The sequence below is a fragment of the Protobothrops mucrosquamatus genome, unplaced genomic scaffold (assembly GCF_001527695.2).
Source record: "Protobothrops mucrosquamatus isolate PMUCROS unplaced genomic scaffold, P.Mucros_1.0 scaffold1121, whole genome shotgun sequence".
In the NCBI taxonomy this organism is placed as follows: Eukaryota; Metazoa; Chordata; class Lepidosauria; order Squamata; family Viperidae; genus Protobothrops; species Protobothrops mucrosquamatus.
In genome coordinates, this window is record NW_015387339.1 from 290,545 (window position 1) to 311,373 (window position 20,829).

At 43.1% G+C, this 20,829-nt stretch overlaps 1 protein-coding gene across 1 annotated transcript in view; it reads right to left on the reverse strand.

Moving 5' to 3' along the window:
* The window catches only part of PCDH15 (protocadherin related 15), a gene marked incomplete at its 3' end in the record, with an annotated part of 345,211 nt that overhangs the window by 288,353 nt on the left and 36,029 nt on the right, over positions 1-20,829 (reverse strand). Inside the window, exon 3 of the mRNA XM_015820330.2 lies at positions 9,706-9,861. Coding sequence (XP_015675816.2) covers positions 9,706-9,861 — 156 coding nt within the window. The remainder of the gene's footprint in view (positions 1-9,705; positions 9,862-20,829) is intronic.

The window sequence follows — 20,829 nt, forward strand, 5'->3', positions numbered from 1 at the left end:
GAAACTCAATCCTTCCGAGCGCAACTACACCATCTGGGAAAAAGAGTTGCTGGCTATCAAGGCCGCATTCGAGGCTTGGCGGCATCACCTTGAGGGGGCCCGATACCAGGTGGAGGTGCGGACGGACCATCGGAACTTAGAGCACCTCACCACGGCCAGGAAGTTGAACCAGCGGCAGATCCGGTGGTCGTTGTTTTTCACCCGGTTCAACTTCCACGTCACCTATGTTCCGAGCGGCCTCAATCAGAGGGCGGACGCGCTATCCCGCAAGCCGGAATACTTCTGCCCCAAGGACCCCCTTCCCCCTTGGACGGTGCTGCCCGCAGAGGCCTTGGCTGCGGTCCAGGAACCGGCGGACCTGCGGGCTCAGGTGCTGGAAGCGCAGCGCCGTGATGACTGGTCACAGCAGCGGAGAGCGGAAGTTGGCCCAGCGTCCCCATGGACCTTGGAGGACGGCTTGCTGAAGCACCGGGGCCAACTGTACGTGCCTACAAGTCCGCTCCGAGCCCTTGTCATGAACCAGTGCCATGACAATCCCGCGGAGGGGCACTTCGGGTTCTTCAAGACCTTGAATCTGGTGACGCGGACTTTTTGGTGGCCTAGGGTACGGCATGACGTGCACGTTTACGTGACGTCCTGTGTGACATGCCGACAGGCCAAATCCGCGTCCGGCCCACCTCCTGGACTCCTCCAACCACTGCCGACACCGGAGAGACCGTGGGGTGCCATCTCCATGGATTTCCTGACGGATCTACCACTGTCCGCCACGTTCACGACCGTCCTCGTGGTGGTGGACATGCTCACGAAGATGGCCCATTTCATCCCGTGCTGCGGACTGCCATCCACCCGCACCACGGCCCGTCTGTTCCTGCAGCACATCTTTCGCCTCCATGGCCTGCCGGACAGGGTGGTGTCGGACCGCGGGGCCCAGTTCACGACCCGCTTCTGGAAAAGCCTGATGGCCGCGCTGGAGGTGCAGGTGTGCCTATCGTCGGCGCACCATCCGGAGACTGACGGGGGCACGGAGAAGGTCATCGGCATCCTGGAGCAGTACCTCCGCTGTTTCGTCACCAGCAGCAGGACAACTGGGCCGAGTACCTTCCCCTGTTCCCGAGACCCAGGACTTCCTCTCGGAGCTGCAGGCGGTGCAGCAACTGGTGCGACGGCAGCTGATCCGGGCGAAGGAGGACTATAAACGGGTCGCCGACCGCTCCCGACAGGCAACGCCACCGCTGGAAGTTGGAGATCGGGTGTGGCTGTCCATGAAACACCTCCCCTCGGACCGGCCGGTGAGGAAATTGGACCACTGCTTTATCGGTCCCTTCCCAGTCGAGGCGGTCATCAACCCGGTGGCCTACTGGTTGACTCTACCACGCTCCATGCGGCTCCACCCCATGTTTCATCGGTCCCTCCTGGTCCCTGAGGCCCCTGCGAGCCATCTCCGACGCCCGGCAATGCCTGCCCCTCCGGTCGCAGCCGACGAGGACGACGCCTCGACGTACGAGGTGGACAGTATTCGGGACTCCCGTTGGCTGAAGGGGCGCTTCCAATACCTCATCGCCTGGAAGGGGTATGGGCCCGAAGATTTCAGCTGGGTGGATGCGTCTTCCATTCAGGCCCCTGACCTGGTACGGGCCTTTCACGACCAGTTTCCGTCCCGACCACATCCCGACCGTCAGACCCGGGGAAAGGGCCCTGCGGTGGGGGATAGTGTTGTGGCTCCGTCCTGTGGGTCCCTCTCATCAGAGGAGGAAGGCTCTGAACATGACGGAGAGGAGATGGCCAGGCCTCCCTCTCCAGGACCTTCCCCNTTGTGAACACATTATCATTAAAAGAATAAGAACTGCCAGTGAGACACTATCTTGATGTGGTTGTGGGGCTTGTGTGCTGTTGTGGCTCCGTCCTGTGGGTCCCTCTCATCAGAGGAGGAAGGCTCTGAACATGACGGAGAGGAGATGGCCAGGCCTCCCTCTCCAGGACCTTCCCCTCTGGTGCGGCCTTCGGTGCCTTTCGACGGAGAGGAGATTGGCCAGGAGCCCGGTGCTTCTGGGATTGGCCAGGAGCCAGGTGCTTCTGGGATCAGCCAGGAGCCAGGTGTATCGGACTCCGAGGAGGATACGTCTTGGCTGGATCCACGCCAGCGTCGGAGGGACAAGCGTGCGCAGCAGCTGAAACACCGTGCCAGAGATTTCAGCTGAGTCACGGCCACACCCCACAGGCTATATAAGCTAGGGGTGTGCCGTTTGAAACTTTTGTGACGAACAATTTTGCTGAATCTCCTGCTGCAGCACTCCGGCAATTTATCCTGGACTTATCGTATGTTTGTAGTGTGTTATCAGTAAAAGCCTTGGCAGGCAGCCATGGAGTTGCTGCCAAGTGTTCATCTGTATTTGGCTGTGCTGAGCAGTTTTTCAGCCCTCGGCTGACTGGTTGGGGGGTGTGAGTCGGACGGGGGACAGAACATCTTGTTCGTCACCAGACAGAACCATCGTTAACCCACGATGGACCAACAGCAGCAGCAGCAGATTCAACAGCTGATGGATGCTAATCAGCTATTGCAACAGCAAGTAGGCCATTTAACGGCTCAACTCGCTTTGGCTAATGCTCCTGCTGCTCCTCCCCCTCCCCCTCCCCCTCCTCCTCCTCCACGTTCAAGATGCCCTGTGAACGTGCCAAAAAGATTTTCTGGGCAGACGGAGCTGTTCCTGGCCTTCATGGGACAATGCCAACTCTTTATGGTGATGAGGCCGGAGGATTTTCCGGATGATCGGGCTCGGGTGGCGTTTGTGATCAGCTACCTTTCTGGCTCTGCCGCCCGATGGGCCATGCCCCTGCTGTTGCAAAACAGTCCATTACTCCTAGACTACCAGGGCTTTCTGCAACACCTGCACGTCATGTACGAAGACCCCCTTCGCGTGCAGACGGCAGCAAGGCGCATTAAGGACCTCCGCCAAGGGAAGCGCGCCTTGCAGGAATATATTGCTGAGTTCCGCCTTCTCGGCCAGGACTCAGCCTGGAATGATGCTGCGTTGATGGATGCCTTCCAGGACGGCCTCTCCGATGACCTGCAGGATGAGTTGGTCCGACTGGAGATGCCCCAGACCCTTGACGCTTTGGTGCTCCAGTGCCTGCGCATCGATGCCCGCCTTCAACGGCGACGGCCTCGTCGATCCCTGCCGGAACCACTGCCAGTGGCGGCACCCCCGCGTTGTGCACCGACAGGACCCCAGACCGCCCCACGCTTTGTGGCAACGGGTGAGGAGCCCATGGAGCTCGGAGCAGCACGACCTCACCTGACGGCCCAGGAGCGGATGGGGTGACGCCAAGGGGGATTGTGCCTCTATTGTGGTGAGGCTGGACATTTTGCCGCCTCGTGTCCCAGGAAGCAGAGTGGGGCGCTCAAGCCTGTTCCGGAGTCTCGGCGTGATCAGCCGGGAAACGGGCCAGGCCTGGTCTAGGGGAAACCCTGGGTCAGGCACAAAACCATGCCCCACCGGAGTCGGCGGCTGTGGACTATGAGCCCCCTCGGCACCTGATCCTGGACACCCGGGTGTTGTTGGCCAACCAGTCGGAGGGACTTCCGGCGCATGCGCTGGTTGACTCGGGGGCCACGTCGAACTTTATGGACCAGGCCTTTGTGGCCCATTTCAAGGTCCCCTTCATTCCAGTGGACCCTCCATTGAGGGTCAAGACTATTGATGGGCAGGAGCTCGTGGCAGGGCCCATCAAATTCGCTACCCAGCCCTTGCGCCTAGCCATTGGGGCCCATGAGGAGGCGATTCAGTTTTATGTGACGGCGGACTTGCATTTTCCCTTGGTCCTGGGGATGGCCTGGCTTCGGGCTCACGATCCTCAGGTGGCATGGTCGAAAAATGCCATCTCGTTCCCGAGCCTGCAGTGTGTTGATCACCACCGCCACACCTGTGCCGGCCAGGACGTCTCCACCCCAGCCGTCTCCTTGCCTCCTGAGCTGACGTCCTTCGCCGATGTGTTCAGCGAAAAGGAGGCGGACCGATTACCCCCGCATCGACCCTATGACTGCCCGGTGGATCTGCTGCCCAACGCGCCACTGCCCGCGGGCCACCTGTACTCCATGTCGGAGCCCGAGTTGGCCGCCCTACGGGATTTCCTGGAGAAGAACCTGGCCCGTGGGTTTATCCGGCCTTCGTCCTCCCCGGTCTCGGCCCCGGTCCTTTTCGTGAAGAAGAAGACGGGGGACCTACGCCTGTGCTGCGACTACTGGCGCTTGAACGCCATCACAGTGTGGAATCGCTACCCCCTGCCGCTCATCCCCGAGCTGATGGAGCGGTTGCGGGAGGCCTCGATCTTCACCAAGCTCGATCTCCGAGGGGCCTACAACCTGGTGTGCGTGCGTGAGGGGGACGAGTGGAAGACGGTGTTTGGCACCCAATACGGCCACTTTGAGTATACCATCATGCCGTTCGGGTTGACCAACGCTCCCGCGGTCTTCCAGCACCTGATGAACGACGTGTTCCGGGACATGTTGGACCGGTTCGTGGTGATCTACCTGGATGACATTTTAATCTATTCCCCAAACCAGGAGAGCCACCTCCAGCATGTCCGCCAGGTCCTGCAGCGCCTGCGGGAGAATCAACTCTATGCAAAGGTGGAGAAATGTTACTTCTTCCAGACTTCCATAGAGTTCCTCGGGCACATCATCATCCCCGAGGGCATCGCGATGGACCCGCGCAAGGTGGAGGCTTTGTGCAGTTGGGAACCCCCACGTTGGGTGAAGGACGTCCAGCATCTGCTGGGGTTCGCCAACTACTACCGGACCTTCATCCCGGGCTTCGCCACTCTGACCTTGCTGCTGACACAACTCCTTCAGAAGAAGGTCCCGTTCCAGTGGGGGGCCCCGCAGCAGCAGGCCTTCGAGGTCCTCAAGCAGGCCTTCATCACGGAGCTGGTCCTCAGGCATCCCAATCCACACTGTCCGTTCGTGGTCGAGACGGATGCGTCCAACGTGGCGATTGGAGCAGTTCTGCTACAGGCTCCGGTGGATGGTGGCACTCTTTTTCCCTGCGCTTATTACTCCCGGAAACTCAATCCTTCCGAGCGCAACTACACCATCTGGGAAAAAGAGTTGCTGGCTATCAAGGCCGCATTCGAGGCTTGGCGGCATCACCTTGAGGGGGCCCNGCCAGGTGCTTCTGGGATCGGCCAGGAGCCAGGTGTATCGGACTCCGAGGAGGATACGTCTTGGCTGGATCCACGCCAGCGTCGGAGGGACAAGCGTGCGCAGCAGCTGAAACACCGTGCCAGAGATTTCAGCTGAGTCACTGGGCCACACCCCACAGGCTATATAAGCAAGGGGTGTGCCGTTTGAAACTTTTGTGACAAACAATTTTGCTGAATCTCCTGCTGCAGCACTCCGGCAATTTATCCTGGACTTATCGTATGTTTGTAGTGTGTTATCAGTAAAAGCCTTGGCAGGCAGCCACGGAGTTGCTGCCAAGTGTTCATCTGTATTTGGCTGTGCTGAGCAGTTTTTCAGCCCTCGGCTGACTGGTTGGGGTGTGTGAGTCGGACGGGGGACAGAACATGTGCTCTGTGGAAGAGAACTATGACAGAAATTCAACCATACTGGACAATTCTAATCAAAGGAGCCAGACAAAAAATATCTCTCCCATCAACAATATAGGGAGACATAATTTACAGAAATCATTCCGGATCATCACCCAGGACCATGCTAGGAGTCGGAGTTCCTGAACTTCTGGTGACAAATGTAATATCAAATATAAGTAGGAGGTCCACATAACAAACCTACCAACTAATGTGCAGCATAACTGTATACCTTGGATGCTATATCAACAAACAAGAGAAAAAGACAAACATCACCAAAATAGAAGATCAGGCTGGAAAATAAGATCTGCATGCTAAGAATAGATGCAACCAAGCTAGAACAGATGAAAGAAAAGAAACTGAAGAACAAGAAGACCAAAGAATACCTGATCAAGAAACAAGGAAGATTAAGGAAGAGCTGTAAACCAAGATCTGAAGCTTGAATTGTACACTATAGGCAGAATCTCCAATTTCAAATGAATCAGAAACATTTCTACCAATTCATTAATGGAGAGAATGCAGTGAACCAATCAGTATCTGACAAAGAAAAAACCGTGCAACTCTGGGACAATGGGGCAATCCAACAAATACAACAAGAATGCAGCTTGCATAAAAGAGGTGATAAGAATAAAAAATGCTGAAATGAAATAACTTGTACTAACATCAGAAACAGTGACGAAACGAGCAAAGAAGCTCAAGAATTGGTCAGCACCAATTCTTCAGACGAACTGCAAAGTTTTTAGTTCAAATATCTGAATGGTCTGCAAACACTCCTCGGCAAGCAACTTAACAACATACTGCAAGGAGGTGAAGTTGAAGACTGGTTAACATCTGGCAAAACCTAACTACCTGATAATGCAAGATTAAAAAAAAAAAAGAGGTAGCACCAAGCAACTACAGGACAATTACCTGCTTACCAACAACTTTCAAATTGCTAACTGGTGTGGTAGCTGATGTAGTCCAACAGCATCTAATTGAAAACAAGATCTTTGTACCTGAGCGGAAAGGAAACTGCCCAAACAAGAGAGGAACAAAAGATCAGCTCCTAATTGACATGATGATTTTGGAAAACTGAAAGAGAAGAAACATCAATTTGAATGTAGCTTGGATTGATTACAGGAAGGCATTCAGTTCCCTGCCATGTAGTTAGATAGTAAGTGCCTGGAAACATCAGAAACTTAGTGCAAAGATCAAGGGCACAATGGAAGACATGGTTGCCAGTCAATGGTGACAGAGTGGGAGTGATTAATACCAAGAAAGGAATCTTTTAAGATGACTCATTCTTAACACTTTTGTAATTGCGCTGATTCTTCTGTGAACAAGTCATCTGCCAGAGTATCCCACCTCTTTTACATGGACAATCTGAAGCTCTATAGAAAAAGACCATTTGAAATAGAATCACTGCTCAACACTGCCTCTATATACAGCCAAGATATTGCAATGGAGTTTGGACTAGACAAATGTGTTAACCTCACCATCAACCAGGGAAAAATAATGAAAGCTGAAGGAATCAAGATGCCCTGTGGAAATAATTTAGTTCATGATAAATTTTTATTTTCACTTCTGCTTCTACTTCTGCATAACAGTTGCTGCAATTCCTCTCAGATAAGGATCCCAATGTAAACAAACAGGCAGAACACCAGTTCTCCCATGGATGGTGCAGGAACTACACGTCAGAACAGTTCTGTGCTAAACTGCAAAGATTGATCAGTTTGGCACAAATAGTCAGTCAGGCTAAGCTAGATTGAAATTCACACTACATGGATATCAGAATTAGTCCTGGTTTTGAATTATGAAGGAACACACTTTTTAAAAATACTCTGGATGTTGAACAATATTCATTGGGGGGGGAGGAAATCAGAGAATAAGCCCTATGATGGGATTTACGGTCAACACAAGCTTTATAATGGTGATCTACACATGAAGGTAATTCTTCATATTTGCAAATGTTGTGCTTTGTATAATTTTATGTATGCATCCACATATATGGGCATGAACTGATCCAGCTGTCCATTTCAACAAGCAATGACACTGTGTCCCATAAGCTCTGCTCCTTTGGGATATGTGTATAACCTGACAAACGACTTATAAAACAGATGGTGCTCTTGTTAGCATGGCCAATTTGACTCACCCCCTTCTTGCAAATATTGCATATACATTTATGCATGTCCATATACAGTATGTACTTGTATATACATCCATGCATGGATGGATGTGTGTCTGTCTTCATTTATTTATGCCACCTAAGGGGAAAAGTACACAGCAGACAGAGTTTCATCTGCTCTTCTTTCTTGAAGATGATGAGAGACTGCCAAAAGGAAATTGGGTCTTTCTTGTCATCATAAACAATGAAGAGACCTGGCTATTGCAAGATTAGAACAGCTGTATTTCATAACACCTGAGACTTCTGGTTCTTGTAAGATTTGGCAATAAAATCTAGGAAGAAAAATCAGCTTACTAATCAACTGGCAGGCAGACCTATCATAACACACATCTAGTTATCTCAAGCTTTGGCTCTTTGCTCTTTTAAAGGTTGTTTGGAACTTTTTCCCACTAGGTTTTTTATCTTCCTGGATGTAAGTGCTCTTTAGCTTAAAGATAGATCTTTTAAATACAGTTCTTTAATGTCTATGTAAAGCTTCTGGGTGAAATCCATGGGAATTGGGATGCAGTGCCACCAGTATGCTGATGACATTCAGCTCTTTTTCTGCCTTTCACCAGAGTTAGGTATGATGGTGGCGTTGAATCAATATTTGAATCCTGTAATGGGAACAAGGGAATCCAATAAACTTTAGCCTCACCTGAGAAGTGAAAGTCCTGTGAATTGGTAATCCCTGGGTCCAGAAATGGGTATCTCTAATTCTAATGGGACTGCCTTTCTTTAAAAGGGCAAGCACAATGCCTGATATAGACCAATGCACCTGGTTCTGCAGCTGCAGCTTTTTCTCACAACAGTTGGCTCGACCACACAAATCCACACTTTGATTTATTTATTTATTGAATTTATATTCAATTAAATTTCTGGTACAGTATTGCCTGATCCTGCACTTGAAGATTATTCAAAATCATAGCTAATAGTGATTGTGGTACTAAATACTCATAAGAGTAATAAGAAATACTCATTCAGAAACTGTAATAACAGTCCTAGAAAGGATAACAATGGCTGCAAGTGTTTTTTTTTTAATAACATCTTGGCCAATTCAATTTGATATGCATGCTTTCAGCTTGTACCATACTATCTGAAGAAGCATTCCAGCTGAACTGACAGACTGGTCCTTTTGTAAAATGGAACAGAAAGGACGATAATATAGTTACACCTCAGGTGTATGGGTCTCCATTTGGCCAATCTTGATGCAAGAGATAAAATATGAGTGTGGAGTTCACCCCCAAATAATGGCAAAGTCCACGGTTATGGATGCAGTCTGGAGAATTGACATACTTGGTGGCACTTATATCATTTATGTTCTACATTTCCTTAAAAAATATATGGGTTTAACATTTTATAGAGATTAATAATTTCTTGCTTTGGCAAATATATTAATTTTGCTTGTTCTAAAGATGTATCAGATAAAAGTAGTTCCAATTAACAATAATGTTTGCAGTCAGAAGGTGTTTTCTTTGTAGATTAATCCATGCCATCTTGAGCTGCTTATAAATCTAAATTTATATCTATTTACATCATTTGCTTAATTACATCATTTGTTAAGCAATGGCATAAATTGTCACTGATGATGTAAATCAAATGATGCAAATGGTATGTTATGCCATTATGTAAATTCAGACTTAACCAATATTCGTGTCTGATACCTCTTTCTTCCCAAATGGTCTGTTAAATCAAGATTTCATCACATTTCATTTCCATCTTTTTTGTGGTACTATTTTATATAATTATGGCAACATGCTCTGGATGGGTAGGTTTGGATTTACTTGTTTATTTAATTTGGGGATTCTGCTTGGAGCACGTTTTTCAAAATCGAACGGAAATGAATAAATAACCTTAACTGCTGCTTGTTACTTAAGCAAATAAAGCTGTTGTGTGGAAACACATTACGTTCTAAGCTATAATCTATCAGAAAAATGAAAACAAATAGTAATAATAACATGAATTTAAAAAACCCTCACCTCATTCACTGTGACATAGTACTGTTCTTGCTGGAATTTGGGAGAATTATCGTTTCTATCCCTCACCACGATCCGAACTTCATGATTGATAATAGTTCCTACTTTTCGATTAATGCACTGGACTTGGACTACAATAGATTGAATGGATGCTGGTAGCTGTAAAGGAGAGAAAAAAATAAAACTATAAGTACGTTAAAGTATTTTCCAAGTATGGATACCTATGGTGGGATGCAATCTTCTTAATTCCATCATGAGGAATAAAGCTAATTTAGTTCATTGGGCTTGTTCCCAAATCAGTATATCAACAATTAAGCCCAAAAATTCTGTTGCTAAGCAAGACATTTATTGAGTTTTGCCCCATTTTATGACCTTTCTTGTCATTTGTTAAGTGAATCAATGCAGGTGTTAGTAACATGGTTGTTAAGTGAATCTGGTTTTCCCATTGACTTTGCCTGTCAGAAAGTTGCAAAGGGGGATCACATGACCCTAGGACATAAATATGAGTCAGTTGCCAAGTATCTGAATTTTGATCACAAGACCATGGGGATGCTGCAATGGTCATAAGTGTGGAAAATGGTCATAAATCGCTTTTTTTAATACCGTAATAACTTCAAATGGTCACTAGAAGAACAGTTGTAAGTTGAGAACTACCTGTAATTAGTCCATAAAAGTTGCACGATATCTGGTCATGAATGTCAGTATATCTCAGATGTAAGTATTGCAGTGCAACTGATATTATATACCTATACAATATATTTTAAAGCTTCTGAACAATTGTAGCGATTGCCTTATATTAAAATATATAAATGTCATGATCACATTTTGCCTTTAACTAATTGTCAAATAGAAAATTCAAATACAACAGGTCTGCTTTTAAAGAATATAAGTGAGATCAATCTGTCTTCTGTTTCATCAAACATTAATTGTATTAGAACAAGGCTTTTCAACCAGTGGTACGGGTACCACCTGTGGTACATTGGCACCTGGCAGGTGGTACAGGACCATCCTAGAAAAGTGATAGCAGGGGAGGGGAATGAGCTGAACTGGTGGCAGCACCGCACAAGCCTGAGCGAGAGATGGCTGGAGCTGCAGGACTGTCAGGGCTCAGCAGAAGCGCCAGGATCAGCGCCAGGCTCCAGCTGATCCTGGCGCTTCTGCTGAGCCCAGAAGAAGTGCCAATCAGCTGGAATGTTGCAGCATCTCCATGGTCTTGTGATTTACATTCAGATGCTTGGCAACTGATTCATATTTATGATGGTCACAGTGTCCCAAGGTCATGTGAAGTGATCAAAACCTGCTGCAACCACCCAGCAGATGGGGAGAAATAAAAACCAAACCCCCTCCCACCCACCCCACTGCCACAGAACTCAACAGAAATGCTCACAACAATGAAAACCTTGGACAGGAGGAAGAGCGCCACTGGGTGGGCAGGCAGGTTTCTTGCCTGCTGTGGCTTGGGGGGCACTTTTTTCAGTGCCATTGTAATTTTGAACAGTTACTAAGCAAACTGTTGTAAGTCGACTACCTGTACTTCATTACTTTTTTCCTTTTTTTATGGGTCATCAAGTTTTTGACACCTTGCTAGGTGACTGGTGGTACTCGGATATTGCCATGTCCTAAAAGTGGTACAATGGGTGAAAAGGTTGAAAAGCCCTGTATTAGAAGGCAAACTTATCTTACATCCACTAATGCTTAATATTATAGGAATTAAAGGGAGGGAAAACTAAGAAGAGTAAGACCTGATTATTACTTGAATAGGACATTTTGGGAAAGCCCAAGATTGTAGGCTAGGCTGAAAAATTGGGAGAAGGAAAGCATACCAGAAGGTTGCTGAACCCAAAACGGTATTTATCTTTCACTAGATCATATGAAGTAATGAATGCCGGTTATCGTAACCATGGGGATTCTACAATGGTCATTAAGTGTGGAAAATGATAATGTCACTGTTTTCAATGCTGTTGTAACTTCAGATGCTCGCTAAACAAATGGTTGTAAGTGAAGGATTACCTCTAACATTGTTTATATTGTTTGTGTGGATATATTACAGTACTTAACAAATCATGGCTTCAAGAGATTGGGTGTGTGTTAAAAAGAAAGTAAATTTTAGTGTAAAGCAACAAATAGAGTAGATTAGATCAGGACTTCCTATTACATATGAATAAAGAGAGTGTGGTGCTAAGGAACAAACCATGTCAGTTTTTTCTTAAACTTAACAAAACTTAAGTTTCTCTATGACAGAAATGCTATCACATAAAAAGCTGAAATTGTGGCAAGGAAAAAAAATGTGCCCAGGTGAATCATTTGGTGAAAGTGCTGAAATGTTAAGCATTAGAGTGTTAAAGTACACAAAAATAGATTGACCATGTGAAAATAAGTTTCAAAGCTAATTATGGATGGCTTTGGTAATTTTATAAATAGAGTGCAATCATTAACAAACACTTTGTCAACAAACCTTTAAATATGGAGGAGCAATGGAAGAGATACTCCCTTACAGGAAAAGCTTAAACAAACTCATCAATGATGAAGGCATCAAACTGTCAAAATTTACAATGCAAAAGAGACTGGTTTGTTCGAACATTGAGTTCTCAAGAACATTCAGGCATTTAGATGTAAAAAAACCAACAGGATGTAGATAGGCATGAAATGGATCCCATTGTTACTTTGTGCAAATGCCACTGCATTGCATAGATTAACGTCAGTCATTGTTGGCAAGTCACATTATTCAGAACTGTTAAAAGGCATTACGCATCAACTGCCTGCATGGATTCACAAACAATATTGTCTGTGTCAACACTTTTTTCAGGAACAGCTCTTCAATCACTTTGTTCCAGAAGTCAGAAAACTTCTAAATGAGATACTAAAAATATCAAGTGAAACACCATGGTTTTTCTTAGTCAGAACTATGTTATTTTTTTTGGGGGGGGGGGAAATAATGTGTGTTTTTTCCCCAAAAGACAGTATAGCCCAGGGGTATGCAACCTTGGCCCTTTTATGACTCATGGACTTCAACTCCCAGAATTCCTGAGCCAGCCATGCTTACCCCTGGTATAACCATTTGGTAAAACCATTTTACCAAATTAAAGAGGTTTTTTTCCCCTTGAGGAAATGAATCTGATAAGGAAAGTGACATAAGATGGCCTTAAAAACTTTAGAATCTATAAGTTAAAATCATCAATCTTTATTTTTGCTACAACTTGGAAACCAGTCAAAAGTCCAGTACTGCAGCTGGTTAGCAAAATTGCTTTACAACAATGGCATGGACTTATAATTTATTGATATTAGGCCACAAACTGTTACTTGGGGAAGTATACAGCATTAAAACAAACAAACAATAACCCCCCCAAAAAATAAAAATCCATCCCCAGATCATATACTGCAACATTCAGCATATACAATATATGTATACATTATATACAACATAGATAATGCATGAATGTAAAGTGTAAAATGTAAGAGAGATTTTAAGTCAGTTATTACTATAGCATCGTTGAGAAAACTGGCAAAGAGACAGCAAATGAAGACAACATCTTGCAGTTGCCAAAGGAAGATGGTTCCATGTTTTGACAGAAAGTGAAATAGCTTTTGTTGGAAATTGAAAACAAAGAAGGTAGGTAGGTAGGTAGGTAGGTAGGTAGGTAGGTAGGTAGGTAGATAGATAGATAGATAGATAGATAGATAGATAGATAGATAGATAGATAGATAGATAGATAGATAGATCGATCCATGTTTTGACAGAGAGATAGCAAGTTTCCAGTTCCGGATTGCAGCGCTGGCGGGCAGTGGAGAGAGTGTTCTCTCCGTTGCCCGGTTTCCCTTTGTCGGGCGACCCTGAAAACGGTTGTAAGTTGCCTCAGAGGGGTGACGACCATGAGGAGGACCCTCGATAGATCGTGGAAGGGTAGCAGCCCTTCCGTTTGATCCGAGGCAGCTCCTTTGGACCATCAGAGGAAAGATCAGCCATCAACATGGCCGATCACTAAGCCATGCCTGCCGAAAGCCAAAATCACCACTAAGCACAACAAAAGCACTGTGGAGGATTTGGGTGAGACTCTTCTTTCCCTTTCTCTTACCCCAACTACCTTCCTGTGAAAGCCTCCTGAAATTTCTTCCCCGCTTCTAACACAGCGGCGTTTACTTACTTTGGGAAATTAAGCTTTGGAAAAAAAAGAACAACTAATCTAAATAACTAAATAACTGGATTTGTATTTTTTGGACACTTTGGGGTCCCAAAAAGTTCCTATTACAGGGATCTATCATGTCATCTATTTGTTAACTTGGAAAAAAAAATTTTAAATTGGATAAAAGTTTAACCGGTATCTGGAAAAATATTTTATAGTCTATCGGGGACACCTTGTGGTGAAGCCTGGTACAGCAACTGAATTTGTTTTTGACTGTGAGGCCTGTTTATTCTTTAGAATTGGCCTTCACACTATCTAAAAAAGATAAGAACCTGAACAGCTGGGTGGTGAAAATAACCTCTAGGAATAGTGGAGGTGGACATTTGTTGACTTTTACTAAACATAGCCTCCACTAAAAGATTATCTCTAACCACCACAGAAATGGAGGAATTCTACCCACTATAAACTTGTACTCGAAAAAATCCTTGAAGCCACTGAGCTAATGAACTCCAGAGTGAAAATCACAAATGGAAACCCAGACTTTAACTGATGAACTTACAAACCAAAAAACAACCGAAGAGGAACCAATTAATATCAAAGAGGATTCTACACAACAACAAATACAACCCACAGAGAATTTTGACAACTAAAGTACTTGTAACTCAAAAAGCAACAGAAACTGAAGAAAGCAACATTAAGATGGAAACACAATATATTGAGAACTTAGACAATTTTGACAATCAAACAAAAACTACAACACCAGATATAACCTTTTACTCTAGCCAGATGAAACTGGAAAAAGAAGAAGACCTGACTGAACTGATGACAAACATCTTCAATCAAACAGGGAGATTTGAACTACTAGGGCAACAATTTAATGACTACAAAGGGGCCAGTTCCTTTGAAAAATTGATAACTGGATGGTCTCCCTTGATTCAAACAATGTGTGTAGGAATGAAGGGAGACCCACTTGAGGATTCAAGGGCACTGGTATGGAAACCTGCTTGCCACAAAAAGAAAGCTAGAGTTAGATTCAAAAATGGGATTTCCTTTTTCCTCTTTCTCCTTATTGCTGATTGATGATGGAACAGCTTAAAATTTTACCTAATGAGCTAAGGAGATTTTTAGAGATATTGATTGATCTAATATCCAGGACTTAGATTTATAAAGGAAATGAAAATTAGCTATTAGACTATAGTTGTGAAATGTAATATGGAAAGGGGTTTGTGACAATGAAAGACAGTTTATTAGTAAATGATGAGTTACTAGGATGAGAAATAGAATATACTTCTGAAAATGTAACTATCTGAATAATATATGTATTTTAGACATGATAACTACTCTGTAATGAAATTAGGGAAATTTGGGTTACCCGAAGTTTAAACATTATGGTTATTAAAGGCCAAATTGGAATATGGTAATTGGAATTAGGTAAAATTTAAAAACAGGACTTGGTTATGTATAAGCAAAATTATATTGACAAATGTATTGAATGACTGAGCTATAATTAGAAATGTATTAACTTGAATTTGATACAATAATTAAGGGAAATAGAGAGGGAGCTTTTAATGATGTAATCTGAGATATGTATGAAAGATTTTGTTATTGGACTATTGACTACCCTATCACCGCACTGCTTCCTAAATACTTGGCTGTAAAATTGAAAAACTAATAAAACTTCTTATAAAAAAAAAAGTGAGATAGCCATAGAAGCTTCTGTTAGAAGTTGAAGATAAAGAAGATAGATAGATAGATAGATAGATAGATAGATAGATAGATAGATAGATAGATAGATAGATAGATAGATAGATAGATAGATAACCTTTATTGCCATTTTTTTTACTGTGGGCACAATGGCATACATTAAAAATGAAATTTAGTTGCTTGCTCTCAAATTGTACACATACATAACACACAGTTAAACATAATATATACAACATATGTATCAGTGGTGGGATTCAAATATGTGAACAACCAGTTCTCTGTGTGGATGCTACTTCTGGAAGTCCATTCTGGGCCTGGGCAACAAAAATTAGTTACTGGTTCTGCCGAAGTGGTACGAACTGGCTGAATCCCAACACTGATATGTATAGACCTACACCATTACATATAAGTAACATATAAATATTAATCACTGTCTACCTTGAATAGGTAACGGAAGGAGGAAGCTTTAGAATTCACAAGGTTGATACTGTATGGAACAAAACTGTGACTGAATCTGGATGTTCTGCTTCAGATACCATGAAGCCTTCTCCCAGAAGGTAACAAAGAAAACAGGTTGTGAAAGGATGTGTAGTGTCCCAGACACGTTTGCGGACCCTGCTCAAGCAATGCTTATATGCTCTGTCCTGGATGGAAGGGAGGGAACTCCAAATAATCTTTTCTGCCATCTTCACCAGTCTCTGCACCGCCGTCCTGTCTGAAGGTGAGGAAGGAAAACTGACAAGTCCCCCAAACAAAATGTCTACATTGAAATCACACCTGAAGGTCATAAAGTTCAGCCTTCCAAATTTTTATAGAGATAATCATATAGAACTAGCATACTTCCAATATTTAAATCCAAGTAGTCATGATGCCAAAATCCAGCATCTCAATAGAAGATGATTCCTATTCATTCCAATAGAATAGAATATATGTAGCTTGGGGCTGAAGTATGGAGTCCTTGTTGTAATTTGAGCTTGGTTGTTTTCTTGCAGATGTTTCATTACCCATCTAGGTGACATCATTGGTGCCTTTTCTGTGCTATGATTGTTTTCTTGGGTCTCTGTTACAAGTCCTATAGTTTTAATTGCTGCAAAAATTCTGATTAGCATTGTCTATGTTATAGTTCAGACTTGCCATCTCCTATAAGACCTTTCTGAAGGATGTTTGGGGTTTAACTTGAGCAATTTGATTAACAATGTAGTTTTCCTTTCCAGCTTCTCTTACAAATGTACTCTTGATGGTGATTCTCAACATTTTGTGTGTGTATGTTTTGGGGTCATGGTTTGCTTCTTGAGATTATCTATGGAGTGCTGGTATTCATTTAGTCTGAGATGAGCACCCATGCTCATTAGACAAATCTCTTTTTTTACTATTTTGTTGAGCTATTTTCTAGGCAGCTGTGCAATTTATTGGAGGTTTGTATCTGGTTCTGGTGGACAAAACATACTATCATAGGTGTTTGTGCAGAACGAATAGTTAGTGCTTGGTGGAGGTTTGCTTATATGCAGTTTCTTCATGCTTTAATAGAAGGCAGGACAAGAAGCAACGGATGGAAACTGAACAAGGAGAGAAGCAACTTAGAACTAAGGAGAAACTTCCTGACAGTTGGAACAATTAACCAATGGAACAACCTGCCTCCAGAAGCGGTGAATGCTCCAACACTGGAAGTTTTTAAGAAGAGACTGGACAGCCATTTGTTCGAAATGGTGTAGAGTTCCTGCCTGACCAGGGGGTTGGACTTGATGACCTCCAAGGTCCCTTCCAACTTTATGATGATGATGATGATGTCCTTATCCTCCACATGGAAGTATCTGGAATCCTGTGATTGTTATCTTTCCTTGTTTCTGTATATTTCTGAACAAACTCTTTTTAATAGCGAAAGATTTGGTGGCATTCCTCATTAAAAATGTTCCTGCATGAAAGACTGCCTAGTTGCACAGCTGCCTCTTGTATTTCAGGAGTGGGAACCAATTTATTAAAGTCTATGTTTAGACAGGAAATTCCAACCCATTTTCCTTTCTGTTTTTACTTTGGCTGACAGAAGAGTTACAAATTTCCCAATTAAATAGACTAAGAGTTATTAGAAGGCTCCGTTTCAATGACAGCAGTTTAAGTACTGTATTTAAAAAAAAAAACTGAGGAGTTTTGAGTTTTGTAATCTTTCAGCAAAGTTTAAAATTATCTCCTATCCTAGTTCATAACAAAGAAGTGCAAAATGTGTGAATTAGCCTCTTCTCTGTCTGTGTAACTAAAATAATGTATAAGATTTTTGCTTTGGGACAAGATTCATTGCCTAGATCAGTGGTGGCGAACCTATGGCACGGGTGCCAGAGGTGGCACTCAGAGCCCTCTCTGTGGGCACGCATGCTGTCGCCCCAGTCCTAGGCCTTCAGCTGGGTTTTATAAAACTTTTTTGCTTTAGGCCTCCGCCGCCATGTGCAAAAAAAAAAAGGTTCAATCAATTAGTCAATTTCACCTTTTCGCGGGGGAAAAAAAGATCTTGCAAAGTTGGAAATGATTGATTGAACTTTTTAGTCCCACCCAGTCTGCCATTACCACCGCAGCCATGCCCACCCAATGAGCCACACCCAGCCAATTGGCCACACCCAGCCAATGGGCCACACCCACCCGGCACCCGACGATGCATAAGTGGGTTTTGGGTTGCAGTTTGGGCACTCGGTCTCTAAAAGGTTTGCCATCACTGGCCTAGATCATGTTAACTCATTCAACAGTCAATCAGAATTGTAAATCTGTGCAGTCCCTTCATGATGTCAAGGAAGTTTTTAATTTTATTTTCAGATTTGTTGAAATAGAAACAAAAATAGCAATTACAGTTATAGCTTAATGGAGAATTAATAAAGATTAAGATTTTATCAACTTGTTGACAACTATAGCATCACAAATTCAAACCAAAATATCAAAAATACTTAGACTGATTCTATCCTTATAGATTTAAATATAAACATTTTTCTTCCATGATTTAATTTTTATGAGTAATGTGTAATTCCAATGTTATTCCTAGAGAACTTTGTTATTATTCTGATTATATTTCTACTGACAGAAGCAGTATAAGAAAAGCACAAAGGACCTAATAGATAAAACTGAAGATCAATCAAATTCAGATTTTTTTTAAATCAGTAGTGACCTGCTGTGATACATCTGAGAATGCTACCAGCAAAGTAGAAAAACAAACATGCTAACTGCTCAGCAACAACTGATACTAACTTTTAATTTGCATTTTCTTAATATATCCTTTCTTTATATATTCATCAAGTTTCTTTATTTATACCACTTTCCTTCACACTATTATGAATGTATTATAGAATGTATTGTTTTGCATCAAAAGAAGCACCATTTAAACTGCTCTGGATTTCTTTGGTGAATCTTACATTTTCTCTCTATTCCTTATATAATGCCCATTATTTTACAAAGCTCTATCACAGGGGTCTTCAAACTCGGTCCTTTTATGACTCATGGACTTCAACTCCCAGAATTCCTCAGCCAGGCACGCTGGCTGAGGAATTCTGGGAGTTGAAGTCCATGAGCCATAAAAGGGCCAAGTTTAAAGACCCCTGCTGTATCATATCCCGCTTCAACTTAATTTAATTTTTTTAAATTAAAATCCCTAAATCTTGAACATAGATCTTTCTGTCCCTAATATTTTGGTTTGTTCTTTTCTATCCTTTTCCAGACCAATGATATTTTTTCTGGGACACAGCATTAGAAATTGTTTTCCAACTATGGCACTTAACTCAGTTTTCCATAAAGCATTATGATAGGTCAGTAGAAGAGCACCTGCTTAACGTGAAAAACTTCCCAGTTTCTGAAGACAGTGTTTCTAAGGTCACAAAAATGGTCATTTAAAATTTTAGAAGGTTGTCTGAAATATGCAAAAATAGTGAGTTAAATGGCCCCAGATTCAGTCATAAAAGCTACACGTTTTTGTAGTTCCCAGTAGACTTCTACATACAGTTCAAGGCACTGATTTTCACTTTTGAAGCCCTTACACAGGATAGGGTCACATTAGATGTGGGAACACCTATCACTGATTGTTTCTGCCCATCTCACTAGATCCAGCAGAGAGAGCATACTCAGGTCTCCTTGGTGAAGCATGCCACCTAGCGGGACCTAGAAAGTGTGACTTTCATGTTGTGACACTTGTCTTATGGAATACTCTCCCTCCCCTCCCTTCACACACACATACAAGATTTAAATGCTGGCAACCTTGTTGGCCTTCTAGAAGGCTATTGTAGATCTGACTTTTCACCTAGGCATGTTTAATGGAGCCCAGTGTGAGTATATGAGAGATATTGATAAGGTATTTCCTATACCGTTCCCTAAAGTTGGTCACAACTAGCAGAGTAAAATCTGCAGAGACTGCTTTACCTTTACTTATATCCTATACTGCCTCAATGTGGTTTCTCATAATTTACTTTTATGCTGTTTTATTGTTCTGTTTATTGTCTAGAGTTCCATTGATAAATGGGCAGCCATGTGCATTTATTGAATGAATGAACGAATGAATAAAATGGTAGCCTTATCTGTTTGTTGGTTCTACACAAAATTTCATTGAGATAATTCTTGAAACCAAATATTTCATTCTTAGATTTTACAACTGAGTAAGTTTCTATTGGTAAAACAGTGAAGCTGAGATTTACTGGCAAGAACAGACTTACCCTAATTATTTTGAATCTCTTACTTGAGAATTTTAAATTTATTTTACACTTCGTTTTCCACTATTTACTGAATTACCATTCCACAAGGAGGCACATTCTCTTATAGTGCATTTGCTTTTTTAATTTCTCTTTTTCACTGAATAAAATGCTCAATCTGTCAAAACCAAATTGAAATGCACTGGTTTGTTCTTGGAATAAAGATGAATGGTGACGAGTTTAAAAGCCTGTCTTCTAAAAACATTCAATAAAGTTCTTTTAAAAATAAATTAATAAAAGAAAAAAAATCAGGGGTCTGGAGCTTTGCTTCAAAACCTAAATGCTTCAGGGCTTCATCAGATCATTGAAAAATACAATATATGTTCCTGGAGCCTCTAAATCCAAAGAAAGATAATGAAATAAGGGATGTGATTGAACAGCAGACAGAAGCTGCAGGCGTGGCCAGAGGGCAGAAACTCTTTTGAATTACTTAGTGGTTCCTTTGGTTATGGTGCTCACATATACAACGTGGCTCTTTTCTGGAGAGAATAGAATTGTATAGGTTACATTGTCAGATGGAGATACTCTTGAATACATTTGTTCACTTCCCTAAGTGAAATAAAATACTAGTTTTTGATGTATTTTTTTTT